Source organism: Acipenser ruthenus, chromosome 20, assembly GCF_902713425.1.
Source record: "Acipenser ruthenus chromosome 20, fAciRut3.2 maternal haplotype, whole genome shotgun sequence".
Taxonomy (NCBI): Eukaryota; Metazoa; Chordata; class Actinopteri; order Acipenseriformes; family Acipenseridae; genus Acipenser; species Acipenser ruthenus.
In genome coordinates, this window is record NC_081208.1 from 26,675,592 (window position 1) to 26,693,506 (window position 17,915).

Consider the following 17,915-nt stretch of genomic DNA (forward strand, 5'->3'; position numbering starts at 1 on the left):
CATCTACAGTATAACGCTTAATGCAATGGGATATGAAAAGTGTGACTTTTTAGTCTCCACATAATCCACTGGTATAATGTGTGTATAAGATAATTGGAAACACCAGCTCAAAATGGATAAACCTATAATGCAGCATTTGAACTGCCATGCAGGAAGTTTACATTTTGTAGCATTATGCATTTATGTTTTTATTTAATTCAAAGCAGCATGCAAATACATTATGCATACACATCAAAGCATGATACAGCCATGTAAACTATTAACCCGCACATCGATCATCAGATCTGACAGATGCTGATATATCAAAACCCTTTTCCAATAGAAGATGTTTGTAACACAATCCCTCCATTTGGAGAAAGGGCGCAATTCGATTAACTTTTACTTTGAAAATATACATTTATGCAATGAGAAGAGCAAACAAGTGGAACCATTTGAACTATTTTCCTAAAATGCCTTTTCCCAACTAAAACTTACATTATGCTCAAAGTGAATGTCCTTGAGCGCTGCCTAATTCCCTCACCACACTTGCCAGAATTTCTTCTTTGCGAGCAATCACAAGCATTCGGCTGATTTGAGTTTCTATGGACAGTTTCTGTTTCATTGTTTTTGAGTTTGACAACTTTCTCCAATTACCGCTGAATATCAGCATTAGAAGACAAGCCCCTCAAATATCAATTAATAGAGAAACTGCATTAAATACCCTTTGATCAGCTACAGCAGTTCAGCCCACAGAAACCAACTCAAGCACTTTTATTTTTGGTCTAGTATTTTGCCCATTTGCACAATAGAGGATAGAAAATCCTAAATTTATAGATCCATAATTCCTTTGATTTAGAACAAATGCCCTCAGAAGATTATTACCATACCAATAAATACATGTAGACGACTCTGCATATTTTTGCATTGATCATTCATAGCTCCATTAACAAGTCTAAAAGCTCCTCTTTGGCCGATGCTATGAGTAATTTATTTCAATATGTTTTAGTTTGTAGCGCATTAAGATGTGAACTAGTTTTTTATTCTCTTTCGAATCCCCACTGTATTTCACATTTGGTAAGTTAACCTCTGCTAACATTGTGAAGGCTCTGACTGTATTACATTCAAGTTTAAATATTTACCTTGTGTACAGGGTTCTTTGCACGGCAAAATCCCCATTAAACACTAATTTTCCATTTGTTGAGGCTGACAATGGAATGGACTAGCAACCTACTAATTATTATTTAATAACAGAAATGGGGTTTTAATTAATACAATAAATCAGTCAGTGCACCTACAAATAATTGCTTTGTGGCCTGTGAAGGATGAAAGGAAGGAAGCAAAAACATATTTACATTTTCATTAAACTGTTTATGAATAAACATAGAGCCCCATGCACCACAGTTTGTCTTATAGATAGGCATTCTAATTAAGACACACATATTTTAATATACTGATTTAAGTGCATTGTGTCTCATGATTATTTATTAAATGTAAAAAAAATATTTTGTGAGATGAGGCACAGTGCATGTGTTATGTTCATCTTGCAGATAGTGTAATCAAGCAGGTATTAATAGATCAGGTTAAAGATCAATTTACCTAGGGATGTGCTTAACTATCATACATTTTAGGACTTTTCTGTTTCTGTTTTTATTAATCATCATTAGTTTGCTTTTAGTAGGGTTCCCACAGAGTCTTAATAATGTTTGCTATTTCTAATTAATTCAAACATATTTGAGAAGATGCTATGTTTGGGCTGCAGTAAAGTTAATTTAGTCCAGCATAAAAAGGAATGAGCTTCCGTATCTGATTCTGCAGCCTTAAAATTATTACAAGGACAGAAATGTTCATTTCCATGTCGAAATCGAAGCAATTGCATTATTTTAGAATTATGCATTGTTACATAGACAATTACTGAAGTTTGGCCATTAGCTGAAAACAACACCAACAAGAAAAAAAAAAAAAAAACTTCATAGGTAGTCTTGTCAAACATTATTACAGTGATTAAAAAAAAAAATACTGCCTCAATATTCATACAACACAACATTTTATGACATGGATGTGTCATGTGTCATTATATGATTACTTACAGTATGTATTATAGCTAGCAAGAGAACAACCAAGGCTCACAATAAGGTAAATAAAACAAAACATGTCATTAAAGTTCCAATTTGTAAAAACCTGTCCTCTGTAATTAGGTGAGCACAATGTTATCTCCTCCATAGCTGATTGCAATGCCCTTGCATTAAGTCTCTTATTTCTTTAACCTCATCTCCCTAATACAATTCTGATGTAGACAGCCTAGAAGCAACATGTCCACATAAGAGTCATTCTACGAGATCAGTACAGTGTCCATGTTACAACCAAATCAGGCAGAAAATTAAAAACTATTTTGATGGCAATCTCCTAGTTTTGGTTGACACTAAATGCTACCTGTAACTTGAGGCTGTCTTTATTTTAAACAGTTGCCTTCTTTACAGGGAATACAATAAAATTACAGGGTTGGTAGTGAGTCCAGGCTTATCAAGGATGCTTATCAAAGCTGGTAAATGACATATACTGTGCAAGTTGCATTGTTTCACACTTTCTAAGTAATGTTCCTTATGCTAAATGTACCATACAATATAAAATGAGGAAACTTGCATTTATACACAATACCAGATACTGAAGTTTCAGGAGAGAATGTTTAAGATTAATCTTCACTTGCCACGTTTTTTTTTTTTTTTTTTTTTTTTTTAAATCTAAATCTTTAAGTTATATGAAACTTATGTGAGCTCTATTTTAATTGCAGCCATAAAATGCCATTGGCTTTGACATCAATTCAAAGCTGCCAGATTTACAGTACTGATTTACAAAATGTTGTAGTTTAATAAATAAATAGCTGGATAAAAGAGCAACATAGAAATCAAGCTGTCAAACAACCTAAAGTGGCACCCATAACTCCCACGCAATGTCTTATCTTTCCACAGACAACTCTGTCAGCGTACTTGCCAAGCATAATGGCTTCCGGCGTCAGAAGCAGGAGATGTACTTTCTACCAATCATCGTCAGTGACAACGGCAACCCCCCAATGAGCAGCACCCACACACTGACCATCCGAGTGTGTGGCTGCAGCAGCGAGGGGGTTGTCCAGTCCTGCAACGTCGAGGCTTACGTCCTACCCATTGGACTCAGCATGGGAGCCTTAATTGCTATTCTAGCATGCATTATCTTACTGTTAGGTATGTGAGCTGATATATTTAAATATGTTTTGGTTATTCCAGGAAGCTTGAATACTATTCTTAAAAAGCTACCTTGATGTTCTCATCAACAAGTTCCATACAGAGGTAACTGAATGTTCATTATGTACCAAGGATTATCCCACAAATTAAGGCTAATACCGTCCTGAGATGCATTGTTTAAGACCTCTGGATTATTCAAGGAATATTAATTTGGAAAGTGTATAAGGGCAACCCCAACATCATGAACAGATTGTGAAAAACGAATATATGGTATGCGTAGTTGGTTTATGAGATTAATACATGGTGAACATAGACAGTTACCAACATTCTTATACAACAAGGACCATTGATATACGAAATATATGAACGTTGTTTCTTCTCAACAATGCAAAATATGCTTAGAAAAATTACAAATGTTTAACAAATGTATAATATAAAATATTACACATAGTTAAAAACAGTTAAATTGCCTCACAGACTTAGGCTGGGACCAAATCAAAACTTTGACAACCCGCTAATCGCACTTAACAAAACTGTATTTAGTAGTGTTTTCTTTTTCTTGTAAGTATCTTATTTCTTCTACTCATAAAAAGAAAACGCTATTAAATAGTTCTGTTAAGTGCAATTAGCGGGTTGTCAAAGTTTTGATTTGGTCCCAGCCTTAGAGACAAAATAAAGTAAAAAATCTCTTATGGCATATCCCAGGGATATATTTATATATATATATATATATATATATATATATATATATATATATATATATATATATATACACACACACACACACATACACATTGGTTATGAGTGTATCATAAATACAAATAATGTATACTGTATATATTAATGAATAACATATAGCATCAAAACAAATCTTGTTAAAATATTCTTCTGCTCACAGTCAGTGAAATGTGGTACAAAATCTGTAACAAAACAGTAATTAGTATTTGAAAAGAATCTAACCATGTATTGCTTGTATTTCTACAGTTATCGTGGTGCTGTTTGTGACTTTAAGAAGACACAAAAACGAGCCTCTTATAATCAAAGACGACGAAGATGTGCGAGAGAACATCATTCGCTACGACGACGAGGGGGGCGGGGAAGAGGACACAGAAGCCTTTGACATTGCAACTTTACAGAACCCAGATGGCATTAATGGGTTTTTGCCTCGGAAGGATATCAAGCCAGATCTCCAGTTTATGCCTAGACAAGGACAGCACCCTGCCCCTAACGGCGTTGATGTTGATGAATTTATAAATGTACGGCTACACGAAGCTGACAATGATCCCACTGCACCGCCTTATGACTCTATACAATTCTATGGTTACGAAGGGAGGGGCTCAGTGGCTGGCTCACTAAGTTCACTAGAATCAGTTTCATCAGACTCTGACCAGAACTTTGACTACCTCAGAGAATGGGGCCCACGGTTTAAAAGACTTGGGGAGCTTTACTCTGTGGGAGAGAATGACATGGAGACTTGACCGTGGATTTACAAAAAAAATCTGATTATGTCTACAAAATTGTGTATTATTCTAGGGTTATTAGAAGCAGCTATAATAAGGGCCACCTTTTTTCTTAGTGGAAAGTACAGAGGTCATCATCAACCACATCAAACGCATTGTAATGTTGAGCCAAACTAAATAACGTCTATGTTAGGAGGTTTATGATTCTTGTGCAGTGTGAATTAGATTCTGTCGAGTGTCTAGCAGTATTTTGGGTATTTGTTGTTCACTGTGACCACCAGAAACATAAAAATCTGGATTCTTGGTAGTCGCTTTAACAACCAAGATGGACGACTTATATTGTGCACAACGTCAATCGATTGGGCCATGAAGCTATGTTAAGCTGTGGTGCATTTCCATGGGTCTCGCTGATGTGAATAGTCCAAGTTTCAAATCGCTAGCCATCATCCTGTCAATCTGCCAGAATACAAAAAAAAAAGAAAAAAGCAATATATGGTCTTCATTACAATGTTGGATAGCAGTATGATTATAAAACTATAATGGATTTTACTGACATTTTGTTTATCTTGGTGGATACATTTATTATGAACTGGATAAGCCTGTTGGCTTGCTTTATAATTCTCAATATATTCACATGTTCTAAGTGTGTTCTAAAAGTCTGACTATAACACAGAGCCTACCGAAGAAAACAATAAGAAAACCAAGATATGAAAGGGGTCTTCTTTTTACAGAAGAAAACACAATTGTCTTTGAAGACTTTTTTACCCCCTTCATACAATAACTGTTCATTTTTCTATGTCATTGCTGGCTGTTCTTTTGTGCATCTGAGTATTAAGTAGGTGTCATCTTTTAAATTACTTTGTCGCTGATCGAGGCCAGCTATTGTATTGAAGCAAAAGCAACGTTTCAGAAAGTTAATGCAGTAATATGCAGAAAACTGGAACTATATTAAAACTGTAAAATAAAGATGGTATCTAAATGATTTAGACAGATGTGAATAGTAAAATTATTATATCTAAAATATTCATTTGGCAGAGTTACCAGTAATACTTTAAGCACAATAGCTGGGATGAGCTATATGACTGGTAACATTACACAAGGAAATGTGAAAATCAAACTAAATCACTTGCTTATTGTGCTACATTGTATATTAGAGAATTATACATATATACATTTACTGCTAACTTTCTTAGCTTTTCATTAAAACAGCACTAAAGCTACATGCATACTCAATTTGTAAACAATATATGTCAGTTCTCAGTAGATACTATATATTAAATAGTCTTACATGTAAATCATGTTTTCTACTGTGCTTTTATGCTATAAACTTGTATGTTTAATTATTTACTCCTTGTATCGTAAATCAGAGATACCCCTGTATTGTTTCCTACTTTGTGAAATATATTTTTATAAATATTTGTGATTGTGTTGTATTTTTGTAGGACTGCTGCTATTGACCATATTACACTTTCAGTTGGGTTTCAGCATAAAGTGGTTTATACAAACTGCAAAATTGAGGTGATTGAGGCTGTGCAGTGAAGCTTACATAGTGCCACCCCAGCTACTGTATTCCTGCTATTATCCCTCAACTTTCGTAGACCAGCAGCTAAATATGATATTGCATCGTCTTTTATTTTTTAAGTAACTTCGCAATTCCTAATCATTTAGGCCAATACATTTTTGATAGAGGTCATGCATGTGTTGTCCAAAGTGTATCTGCAGTGATCTAATATATAATTATCCATTATGAGCAGGTCCCACTGAACCATTTTATTTCTCTTATTTTAAACAAAACAAAGACATAGCAAAGACATAGATCTGAATAGAGAGGCCATCATGGTTCATTTCCATCTATTACAAATACATGCCAGGAAAGCAAAAAGGTGCATTCAAGCACTCAAAGTGCCCCCCCCCCCCCCCCCCCCCCCCATATTTCGCAATATCTTATTTTGCTGAATCAAATGAAAAATAAAGCTACAACTATTGGATATTTTATTTGTAAGTGCTTTATTATCAAGAATAGAGGCTGCGCACTGAAGTATTATATCCCTCACCGAAATTGTGAAATGTCAGCCAGTTATTGCTTTTTCACCCTAATTTAAAGACAAGTGCTGACTGAACCATGATGGCTATACCATGGTAAGTGTGGCACTATACTGTAATTATGCAACTGTATGTCTAACAAGTTGGCTTTTTATTTTTGGTATTATGAGATGGGCACACGATGTTTGAAGCTGTAGAGACAGGCACAACAAGGAGTACATGTCTGTGTATAAAATGTCCTTAGTTTAGGATTAATTATTTACCATGTGACTTTAATTGCTGCAATTTTTTAGCGCACCTCTCAGTACTGTGCAAAAACAACCATATTGTGACCTCTCAAATAACAATTCTCTTGTCTATGTATGGGTCCAGCTGCTGTCTCCATCACAATGCACATTTGAACGAGATAAGGAACCTCATTGCCACTCTATCATTTGAACTCTCAGAAGAAGGTAAGTGCACTCAGACAAAGCTTTTCTTTTTTTCTTTTATTTTAATTACCTCTGGTATCAGCAGAGCACTGCCGGTTCTCCCATTAATTACGTTAACTTTCTTTTTCTTAGACTTTTTTTCAGCTGGCTCAGTATTAAAGATTTCTCATGCAAGCTGACTATTGGTGTAATCATGCAAAATGAGAACTGCTAGCCCTTTAATCACACTCAAGGTTAAGATTTCACTAATCGTGCCTAACCTACCATGTTTTACTTTCTAATTAATGACATTAGATTCCTTATCAGTTTTATAGCATAACATACCATACGTGTTTGTGATTTACTTTGTTCACCTGTGCTTTACCATAACTTTAGCTTTACTACAATTTGCTTTGCATTTACCATAACATACCACAATAAAAGGATTTATTAAGACAATGGTATAGAATGTTATATCATTTGGGAAGAAGCTGTGACTTTAAAACCTCACAAAATTCTTGAAAGACACAAAAATTAAATCACTTTTATACTAAATGTAAACCTAGTTTAAATTATCTAGACCCCATCATGCTACGTTCAGACACAAAGAAGGCTTACAGCCACCATTCTACCCCGCTTCTGACATGCATATCTTTCAAATTACTGACAGTATCTTCTTGAGCCCTTGCCTGTTTTTTGGTTAATGCAGCAGAGATTAGAATTTACTATGAATCTTATCTGATATTGTAGTCTTTTCAGGAAAAAATTGATCTTGTCATTTAATGAACACTTCCAGGAGAGGATTTAAGTTTAACAGTAACATTCTAAATTGGTATAATAATTGACAGTAAACAAAAAGTTATGGGCCAAGTAAAAAATTAGGTTGATTGAGATTCTGCTGTTATCAAGGGTGAAAAAACTAACTTGCTTTATGCTTTTGACCACCAAAAAATAAATGTGCTGGTTTTAGCATGGGTTTTTGTATTCATGTAGCACCAACCCCACGAAGCAACATTCTGAAACAGAGAACTCGCATAATATCTCATTAAACTGAACTAACTCTGGTTTGGATGTTGAAGATAGAAGCAACAACTGCACACACTACAAAAAGAGAATACAGAAATACATTTCCTTGCTGTGTCAGTTTAAAGAAGATACAAACAAAACTAATAATGACATTATAGTGAGTAAGTCAAGCAAAGATTTGGTTGAATAACACAACCCATAATCATGATCAAACATGTCTTTTATTATTTGATAAATAAAGAGTTATAGGTTGATCAGGAATCCCTAACCTAGACTAATGAACCGAATCTCAGAAGAATACTATATTTAAGGAAGGGTTTGTAAATGTAGAATTCTGGCATATCTTAGTCAATGGCCCTTCCAGTAGCTGACGAGCCCATCGCTGTTACCTTAGTTCACCCTCTTAACAAAGGGAAGAGATTGTGGAAACCCAGCAGTATCAAAGACACCTTCACCTTCAAGATTAAACTCTGAGATGAGATGTCAAGTCTTCAAGAGAGAGTTTTTTTGTTTTTTTTTTGCGGAAATGAAGCTTCACATTCAATAGCAAAGCCTTGCGATGGATCACGTCGAGAATAAAACATCATATATGAGTAGATACAGTTACAGAATCTTTCATATTTGGATTCATGTAAATTAGGAAATGGAGGTGATTAGATTTCCAAGAGAGCATCAATTCAAACATCTGAAAGAAGGTTTTCAACTGTTTTATTCACGGTTGTGAGATTATTATTATTATTATTATTATTATTATTTATTTCTTAGCAGACGCCCTTATCCAGGGCGACTTACAATCGTAAGCAAATACATTTCAAGTGTTACAATACAAGTAATACAATAAGAGCAAGAATACAATAACTTTTGTTCAAGCAAGGTACAAGTGTGACAAACCACAATTCAATAATACAGCAGATAATAGTGATAGTTACATCAGGATATGATTAAATAGTGATAGTTACATCAGGATGTGATTAAATGCAAAGTACTACAGGTTAAACACTTGGCAGATTACAGTATTCTGAAGTACAGATTACAACATAACTCCATCGTGATTCAGATGTGCGCATTTCATGAAATTGGATCAAGTTTCCTTCATTCTCCTACAATCCGCAAACAATAAATTCTGCCATTATTTTAAGAATTTGTGATTTTAAGGAGCTGATTACAACAACCGTGGGTAAAAAATTATTCATTTTATGCTTACTGTCAAGTCTTAAACATGGCATAATGTGCCTGTTTACAAAAAGAGCTTCAGGTAAAGTTGCATTTAACAAACGCTGTATGTAAATCAGAAACAAAAAACAATCTCAGCATACAACACAGTTGAATTGTAAACTAACAGGGCAGTCTCTCTATTATTGCCTGTCAATGTATTAGTACATGTAATATTGTATTTCATTTACTGCTATTGTTAATTCAATGCAACAGGAGTTGCATCTGAAAATGGAGATCAGTTGCATACTGTACTATAAAAAGCATAATTAATTTAACAAATGTATTAAAACCTGTGCATGCCTGGTCAGAGGGATACACTATCTGTATTTTTAATAGGACACATGTCTTCTCTTAATTAGCTGAAGTGAAAACCATATCCCTATACAAACATCCAACATCCAGCCAGTATGACCCATTATGTCAATCGCCTCATTAGCAGTCAGACTTCAGTTTTACGCATTATTTATCTGAGAGTGTGGTATGGTTACACTAAACAACAAATCAAATTATCTGCAAGCCTTTGCCACCTAATAGAAATTCCATCAGGTGAGAAGCTGATACCAGTTTGCTGTGAATCTCTGAGGAGTAAATGGATGTTTTTCTCACTTGTGGAGTGATTATGAGAAAACGGTAATTAACATGACATAAACAACTGCCATGAACCTGAATAGATAGCACCAGATGCACAATTATAATGAAGCAAACTAATAATGTAAATCCAAATGTCACTGTGTTATTAATGATTGGTATTAAGCCTACACTCATTTTCTTTTGAATCTTGTAAATAACAAAGTTTTTAACTTTTATTAACAGAAGAACATCTGAATACTAAAATTCCAGTGACTTTTACGACAATTAGGAAGTTAAATGTGGAGTTTCTTTTATTTCAAAAACATGTAACAAGGAAGAACACAATTACTTTAAGATTAATCTTATGTTTTTCCCAAATTAAAAAGTGTTTTTAAACAAATTTTCTCAAACCCCATTACTTTGGATGGGACATTCCTGAAAATGAAATCTTACATTCCAATGAAACTATAGGTTGTCATTACACATGAGCACCACTAGTGCTTTTACACATTTAAAAACTTCTCCATCATACAACCATACTGTGTGACAATGTGTTAAATAGGTAAATCAACCAGGAGCAGCCACATTGCTCAGTTTTTCTGACACATGAGCACACATTGGTGGTGAACGGATCCCTGACTTCCATTTTAAATGTCCTCACTTCTCAGGGAAAAAAGTTTACACTTCAGAATTGGGTTTTAATAAGAAAGCAGTGGAAAAACTTCAGAGCACACTAAAGGGTTCAATATTTCTCATAATACAACCATGTGTGAACTTGCATACTAAACTTTGATAAAATGACTGCCAAGGTCATTCAATACAATACTGTATGGATCCAGCTGCACATATTTTCCATTGGTAGAGTTTGTTCAGCTGCCAATATAATACAGATTCTAAAATATGCCCTTAGATTGATTTAGTCAGAAAACGGCAAACCCCAGGCAAGTAAAGCCACTAAATATTTCAAGCCACTAAATAAATATGCTCTGCTTTATGATTTTAAATGGTAACCATTTTTTTAATTTTATTTGTTTTTATACAATTTTAGCATCACACAGATCATTATAAAGTAGAACATGTTGCACAGAAAATGCAAGCTGATCCCTATATATAATTTAAAAAAGCAGACATAGCTATTGATTATTGAAACATATAATTTCACATAAAATACCAATTTATGTCTTTCTTCCTCAAATTAGGATGTTATCTTATTTTTTGTGTAATAAAGGCAGAATGTGTGATTCTTTAGATTAATGAGCCTATACTAGAGGGTAGAGAAATCATGTCTGAGGCAGGAAGTTAATAGGCCTCAAATCTGTGGCTTCAAAAGGTCTGTTCAGCAAGAGTGCACATGATTCAATAACTTTATCAGCACACCAACAAAGTCTGACTATCAGAAAAGTCAATGTGTTTAAATGACAGCTGTGGTGATTAAACTAAAGTGATCTAGCCCTCTCTTTACTCGGGTGATCAGTAAAGCAACAGAAAGACAGAACCGCTAGATGACAGCCTGGGTGTTCATTTGCATTCTCTATCTCTATAAGCCCCTGCCCATGACACCCCGCTGATTTACCTACAGCTGAGGAGACAGGGCATTTGAACAAAAAGTTGGTAACACTTGAGACTGAGTCCTCTCTCCAGAACAGGGGCAGCAAAAGCAGCGGCAATGTGATTTTCTCCTGAGCCTGCTTTGGAATGGTCTCGTTCTACCTGAGAATGGGTGATGGTCTTAACAGCTTCCCTAGTTTATACAGTATATTGTTGCATTTAGTTTCTCAGAGGGGATGAGGGAATGGGTGGGAGGACTGCATGTTAAGTATTTAAAACAGTTACATGCAGTACATTTCTAAAACCTGTTTTCCTTGTTTAAGCGGATACTTCCTATTACAGTATTTATTCATTATAGGCCTACCTTAGGTGGAGACTTTTTATTTCTAAGGACTGTTGCTTTAGAAATGTCAAGGGCCTGCTTGACCTATCGCTGATAGGATATGTTCAATTTTTGGAGCTTGGTATCCAGACTTTACAGCTTTCTAGGTCACAGCCGACACATCCAACCAATTTTCCTTAATTGCATGGCTGCCACTTCAAAACTGCTGCGAAGGGAGAATCACCAAGCTATAAAATTATCTATAAACCTATTGTACTGAAACAAAAATGAACTTTTACACTTCAGTTCAAGTGGGATCTTTGATCACCTCAAGTGAACATTATAAATTCAAAACACACACAGGACTGCATCCTTAAACACATCATAGCACAATGAATGGCTACCCTTTAAGTGGCTTATCTAATATTATAATATATTCACTGCGATACAGATCGAGAGGAACGGTAGTTCCTTGCGCCAAGTTACAGCGAAGCGCGAGAACTGCCAGTGACTATCTATACAGCACGGATAGTTTACGTGTTTTCAGGGTATTGGTGCAGCAAAAGTAAATCAGCCAAAAGCACCATTCCACATTTAATTTGTAGTTCCCTTATGTCAAATGTAGGGGAAAAAAGTAAATACCTGCCATACAGTAAGAGAAATAAGTCGCCAAAGGAAGGTAAAAATGTTCATCTCCTCCTCCTCCTCCTCATCCTCCTTTTTCTCCAGACATATATTTTTGCAGACCCCAGGCATATGTATATTACAGGACATCCGAGTTTAATGACATTTAACTTATTTTGCTAACATGGAAATATACCAGGGAACGCACTTAATGTGACGTCTATATCGTTTATATTAAACTTGTTTTTTTCATGTGTTTCATCCACGTTTACTGTGCTTGAAAAACACAAGCCAAGTTAGTAAAAACAATTGGGGCAACCTTGACCCCCACCGCTTTGACAGTTGTGCTTATTTGCTTTGTGCTGGCCAAGGTTGCCCCAATGGTTTCTTGAAACTTGGCTTGTGTTTTTGATATCTCTACTTTAAATGGCTGGGCACTTTTGATAACTTGCTGTTTTTTTTCACATTTTCCAGTGTGTTTTTGTTTCAGATATACAAATACACGAAACACAATTTTTTTATTACTATTATAAGGAACATCAGAAAAAAATATTGAACAGCTGTTTTAAGTGGGAGCTCCAAAGTACTTATGCTCTGTGATCACCTACTTAAACGATCAATGATACCAGATAATTAGTAGAATTCACACGCGATCATCAAATGACTTCATCTTCTGCTGTCTAACTCCCCATTGTTTATGAGAATGGTTTATCATAGCTGTTGATTCCATAGCCACAACACATCATGTTCAAACCACATCTAAACATTTATGTGAGAGCCAAGAAACCTTCAGCATTATGTCATGTGCCTAATAGGCACACATTTATCTACTCATGAAGTATACCAGTAAGATAATCAATAATACAAAGTTTATTGATTATCTTATTTCAGTAGTAGGGGGTCAGTAGTCACAGTACTGTTTATACATAATCAAGACCAATAATAAATTAATTAATACATAAATTAATAAATCATTAAATACATTTCATGAACTTAATTTAATTACATCGGCTACAATTGAGTAGGGTCTAGTTTTAAGTTTCAAATAGTGGCAGATTTTAATAATGGCATCCTCAAACTTGTAAACTGGCTCTGTCACAAAGTTCTTGTCACTGTATTACATTTATTAAACATCAATGTGTAAATGGTAGTGCATGTGTGTTTGTCCCAGCTCAGCAAAAAGTGTCCCAGGTTTTCATTTACCATTTTTGAAGGAAAATGTCATGTAGATTCAATTCCCCTTCTGTCTGCTTTCCTGGCCTCTCATTATTCCAGATCAAATTGATCAACTGATAGATGAAAGGGTCATAACCAAAGAAATGAATAAAAAATGAAATCAATATGAAAAATTGCAATATTTCTGGGATGCATTCCCCAATGGTCTTCCAATGTGGGGCATAGATTCCTATACTTCTAGTACACATGTCTCTTTTTTGTAAATGATCCCTCTCCCCAGCTATTATATCAGCTTTTTATTTTTATTTTTTTTCGAATTAGGCTTACATCGGTTTACATCTCCCAGAGCATTCTTAGCAATACCAATCTGGTATTAAAATTGTTATCATATAGCATGTTCAGTTTTAAGCCTAAATATGAAGGTGACAATTGTTTGAATTGGCTTGAGACTATCAAACTCCTTTCAATTGTGACTTCTTAAGATAACTCAGGCCTCAATACATAATGATCAATAAGTATTAACTTATAGATTCTGAATTACCACTTTCTCCCAATTCCTTAGACCTCAGTAAGATATTCTGACTTAGGGTTGCCACCTTTGAGATACGAAAATACCGGACGCCCCATCCCCTCCTATTGTCTACTTCTTCATTTGTCTCTGCCATTGTGACTAACGTTACAGTAAGCTACGTAATAGTTACGCGCTTAACGTTACAGTATGCTACTTAATAGTTTTGCGCTTCTTCATTCAAAGGGCTGTCAAACTTAACAGCAGTGCGTATGCTCATACCAGATAACACACAGCAGTGAGTACACAAGAAAAACATAACGGTACAGCGTTTTGGTGGCTTACATTGTTACCTCAATTCTTTCAGGTGCATTTACACACCGCTGTGTTATAGTATTTGAATTTCACTCATACAAGCACAACATGTTATATTACATTGTTTATTGTAACACATTTTTTAAGAACATATCCAATAGATTAGAATGCTTAGAATTACCGGACATCTTCCAAAAAAACGGACAAGGGGTCAAAATACATAAAAATACCGGACAGTCCGGTAAAATACAGGCAGGGTGGCAACCCTATTCTGACTAGTGCTTTAAAGGGGATTTTAGGCTTTCATGAAGGTCCTATTATAAGGTGTGAAATGAAAGTTGAAAGAAGCCAGACATTGCTATACTCGCAGCAGACTGTCGAGTGTCCTGGAGGTATCTGTACTGTAAGCTACATTCTGAAACAGATGATTGTGCAAGACTGGACCCAAACCTGTCTTCAAAGCAAATGTTGACTCATTAAGTGCTCTAAGTAATCATCCTCATAAAGTGAAATTATAGCACAGGCCCTGGAATATATATTTAATCAGCAAATACCATGAAACCTGAATTTAGCTGCAATCTTAACTTACATTGATTTCTTTATTTACAACTTAAGCTCTCACCTTACTCTTCACTGAGCCCACCAAATCCACTTAGAAACCACAGCAGTGCTTTACAGGAAAGCAGAGCCATGCATTCCTGTAAAGATCAGCACATCAGCAGCTTTTTACTCTTGCCACATGCCTTTTGAGGACAACCATGAGGTTTCTGAGTCCTTCTGTGCCACAGTGTTTTCTGAGAAACATGCCTTTGCACTGTAACTTGCCAATATTGCCTACAAATGAAATAGCAAGGTAACTTTATCCTGGTGCACAAATAAATCATGAATGAAATTGCAGAAAGTCATATTCCAGAGACAATTTCCCATATAGGCCATGATACGAAGTAGGAAGCGGGAAAAAAACATACATCAAAAAGATGTCAAGAACCTGAAGGGGAAGTATAGGCTTAGTGTCTCAAAGGGGATTTAAAATGAAAAAAAAAAAAAAACTACACAGAAATATAGTACATTGCCCCAGGGATAGGCAGCATACACTAGCTGGACAGATAGATGTTAGAAATGTACAAAGTAGAGGTTTATCAGATGATCGACAGTGTACCCTGGAGGACATTAAGGAAGCAGGTCCCATACACTCCACAGAGTATAACAGAGGAGGAATAGGTCACAAACAAACAGTGGTTACGGGTTCTAGTGTTCTATATGTGGCCTGCTAATAGTGGCAGAATGCACACTAACAATTAGAGGTGAACTATGTTAAAGTCCATATTTTACTAATTTGTCTTAACAACAGAGACAACCTTCTAATTACAAGCCTTTGTTTTCTTTTTTCTTTTAATTGCCAAGTGTCTTTCTGTGACTTTTTACTGTCACTTAAATTCACAAAGCTGTTTTTAAAAGAACATGTAGTTTTATTTTAGGCCTGATGAATAAAAGATACGCTATTGTCAATAAGACATTAGCTCTTACGAGGTAAGGTGAAGTTGGCAATAGATTTCAGGCCTGATTGACACTGGCATTAAAAAAATAAAAAAAATAAAAACTGTAATAACCTCTCAGTTATTAGCTTATTCCCGAGTTTTCTTTTTCTTGCACATGACAAGATGATATCTGTTCACTTTGTAAATTAATTATTATCATACAAAAATCTATTATTCTTAAAGCACCTTTTATCATTAACACTCTTGCTTAGAATGCTGTATGTTATCACTTTATTTTATGAGACATGAAACAGACTTTTTTGACTTTTTCTAATGTGGATGAAATTGCAGGTCAGCAGGTTAGCTGAAAGGTGTCTCTTTGATCAACATATGCCCCGCCAGGATATGCCACAGCTGGATTTTATTTGAGTGTTTCACAGCACAGGGGAATCACCCTGGATTTTGTCAAGCATCTACCACGGTTATCCAGGGATTACTCTAAAAATAGGTGGCTGATGGAATCAAGGGGGATTCCACAGTGCTTTAAAATGCTCTAATAAAATCCAGCTGTGGTTTACCCCCTGCTTACCCTAGGCTGATCAAAAGTGAAGTCGACAAATGTTTGGGCTACTTCCTTCATCATTGTATTATACATTTTTAAGTAATGGATGATCAAGAGAAATGCCTCTATATTTCAATTGAAGACATACACATAAGTAATAATACTTCCCTTCACCAGTTTTGATGAATGTAACTTATGCTTCAAACACAAGACACAATTACCATTCATTAAGAAACATTAATAGCTGTATAACATTTGTAATTACATAATTAGAAATGTATCATTACCTGTTAATAACAGATCCATACATGTTTCTTAAAGTTGTCCACCTTGGTTAACTTGCTGCAATATGTTTGCAATGTATCTTGTTGGAATGTTATGCTAATTAGATTTTTTTTTTGGGTATTCTATAACCATACTTCAAATAAAATAAGTAAGTCATATAAATGCAACTCAAACTAACATTTGCAGAACATATATATATATATATATATATATATATATATATATATATATATATATTATAGAAGCATATTAATATTTAGGTCCACGTAACCTGTAGCTTTGTTATGTAAAAAAAAAGAAAAAAACACTATGTTCTTATATTTATCAGTTTCTGTTTGCAGTGCAAATTGGGTTTTCATTCCTATGCTTGGTGCCACTGTTACTGAAAGCATTTAATTTATAATGTAAAGTCAATTGTTCCTAAAGGACCACCTTCGGAGCCAACCAAGCAACAAGAGGCCAGCATGTTGTGTGGGTTCCAAACAACATGGAATAAATATTGTTTCTCTTTGGGGAATGTTTTTTTTGCTGATCATTAAAAATACACATCAGGAAACCTGCCTGTAGCCCCTTCTGAGTCCTGACAATGCAAACAACCCCAGCGACCACACAGTGCAGGTTCAATACACTATTAACAAAGTAACAACTTTTCACTCTTGCAACAGTGAAAACTATAACAGATAGGGCCATAACAGTGTTAATGTATGCATTGTTGTACAAGTAAGATAATCTAGAGCCTTGTGTGTTAATTAAAAATAAATAAATAAATATATTAGAATCTGTAATAAATGTAATACAGGAACTATTATTGAAAAAAAAGCTAATTGAATAAAAGATACACTGACTGGGTGTCAGTCACATTAGAAATGTCTTTACTAATCATAGTATAGTGTATTGTTGTTTTAGACTAACTGTAAAATGTATTGGCATTTAAATGTATGTTATCTTATTAATAAACTAGTACAAGTATTGTTAGTCAAAACAGTGTATTCAGCATATGGGAGTACATGGTGGCAATACTTATGGGCATCACAGTATGTAACACAAAACTTTATTTTAAAGTTTATTACCAAGTTTTCAGGCTATAAACATAGTGGTACCATTCTTCTTGTAGGCCTGTCATTTTTCCTTCATATGTGCATTGGTTTAATTTAATGAACAAAATTGATTCTAAAT

The 17,915-nt window shown here is 34.9% G+C and overlaps 1 protein-coding gene across 3 annotated transcripts in view; it reads left to right on the forward strand.

The window, feature by feature from the left end:
* The window catches only part of LOC117425769 (cadherin-8-like), a 161,652-nt gene extending 155,577 nt beyond the window's left edge, over positions 1–6,075 (forward strand). For all 3 annotated transcript variants that reach the window (XM_058993765.1, XM_058993764.1, XM_034043020.3), the window contains exons 11-12: positions 2,946–3,197; positions 4,182–6,075. In XM_058993765.1, coding sequence (XP_058849748.1) covers positions 2,946–3,197; positions 4,182–4,675 — 746 coding nt within the window. In that variant the 3' untranslated portion in view covers positions 4,676–6,075. The remainder of the gene's footprint in view (positions 1–2,945; positions 3,198–4,181) is intronic.
* Positions 6,076–17,915: the final 11,840 nt, after the last annotated feature.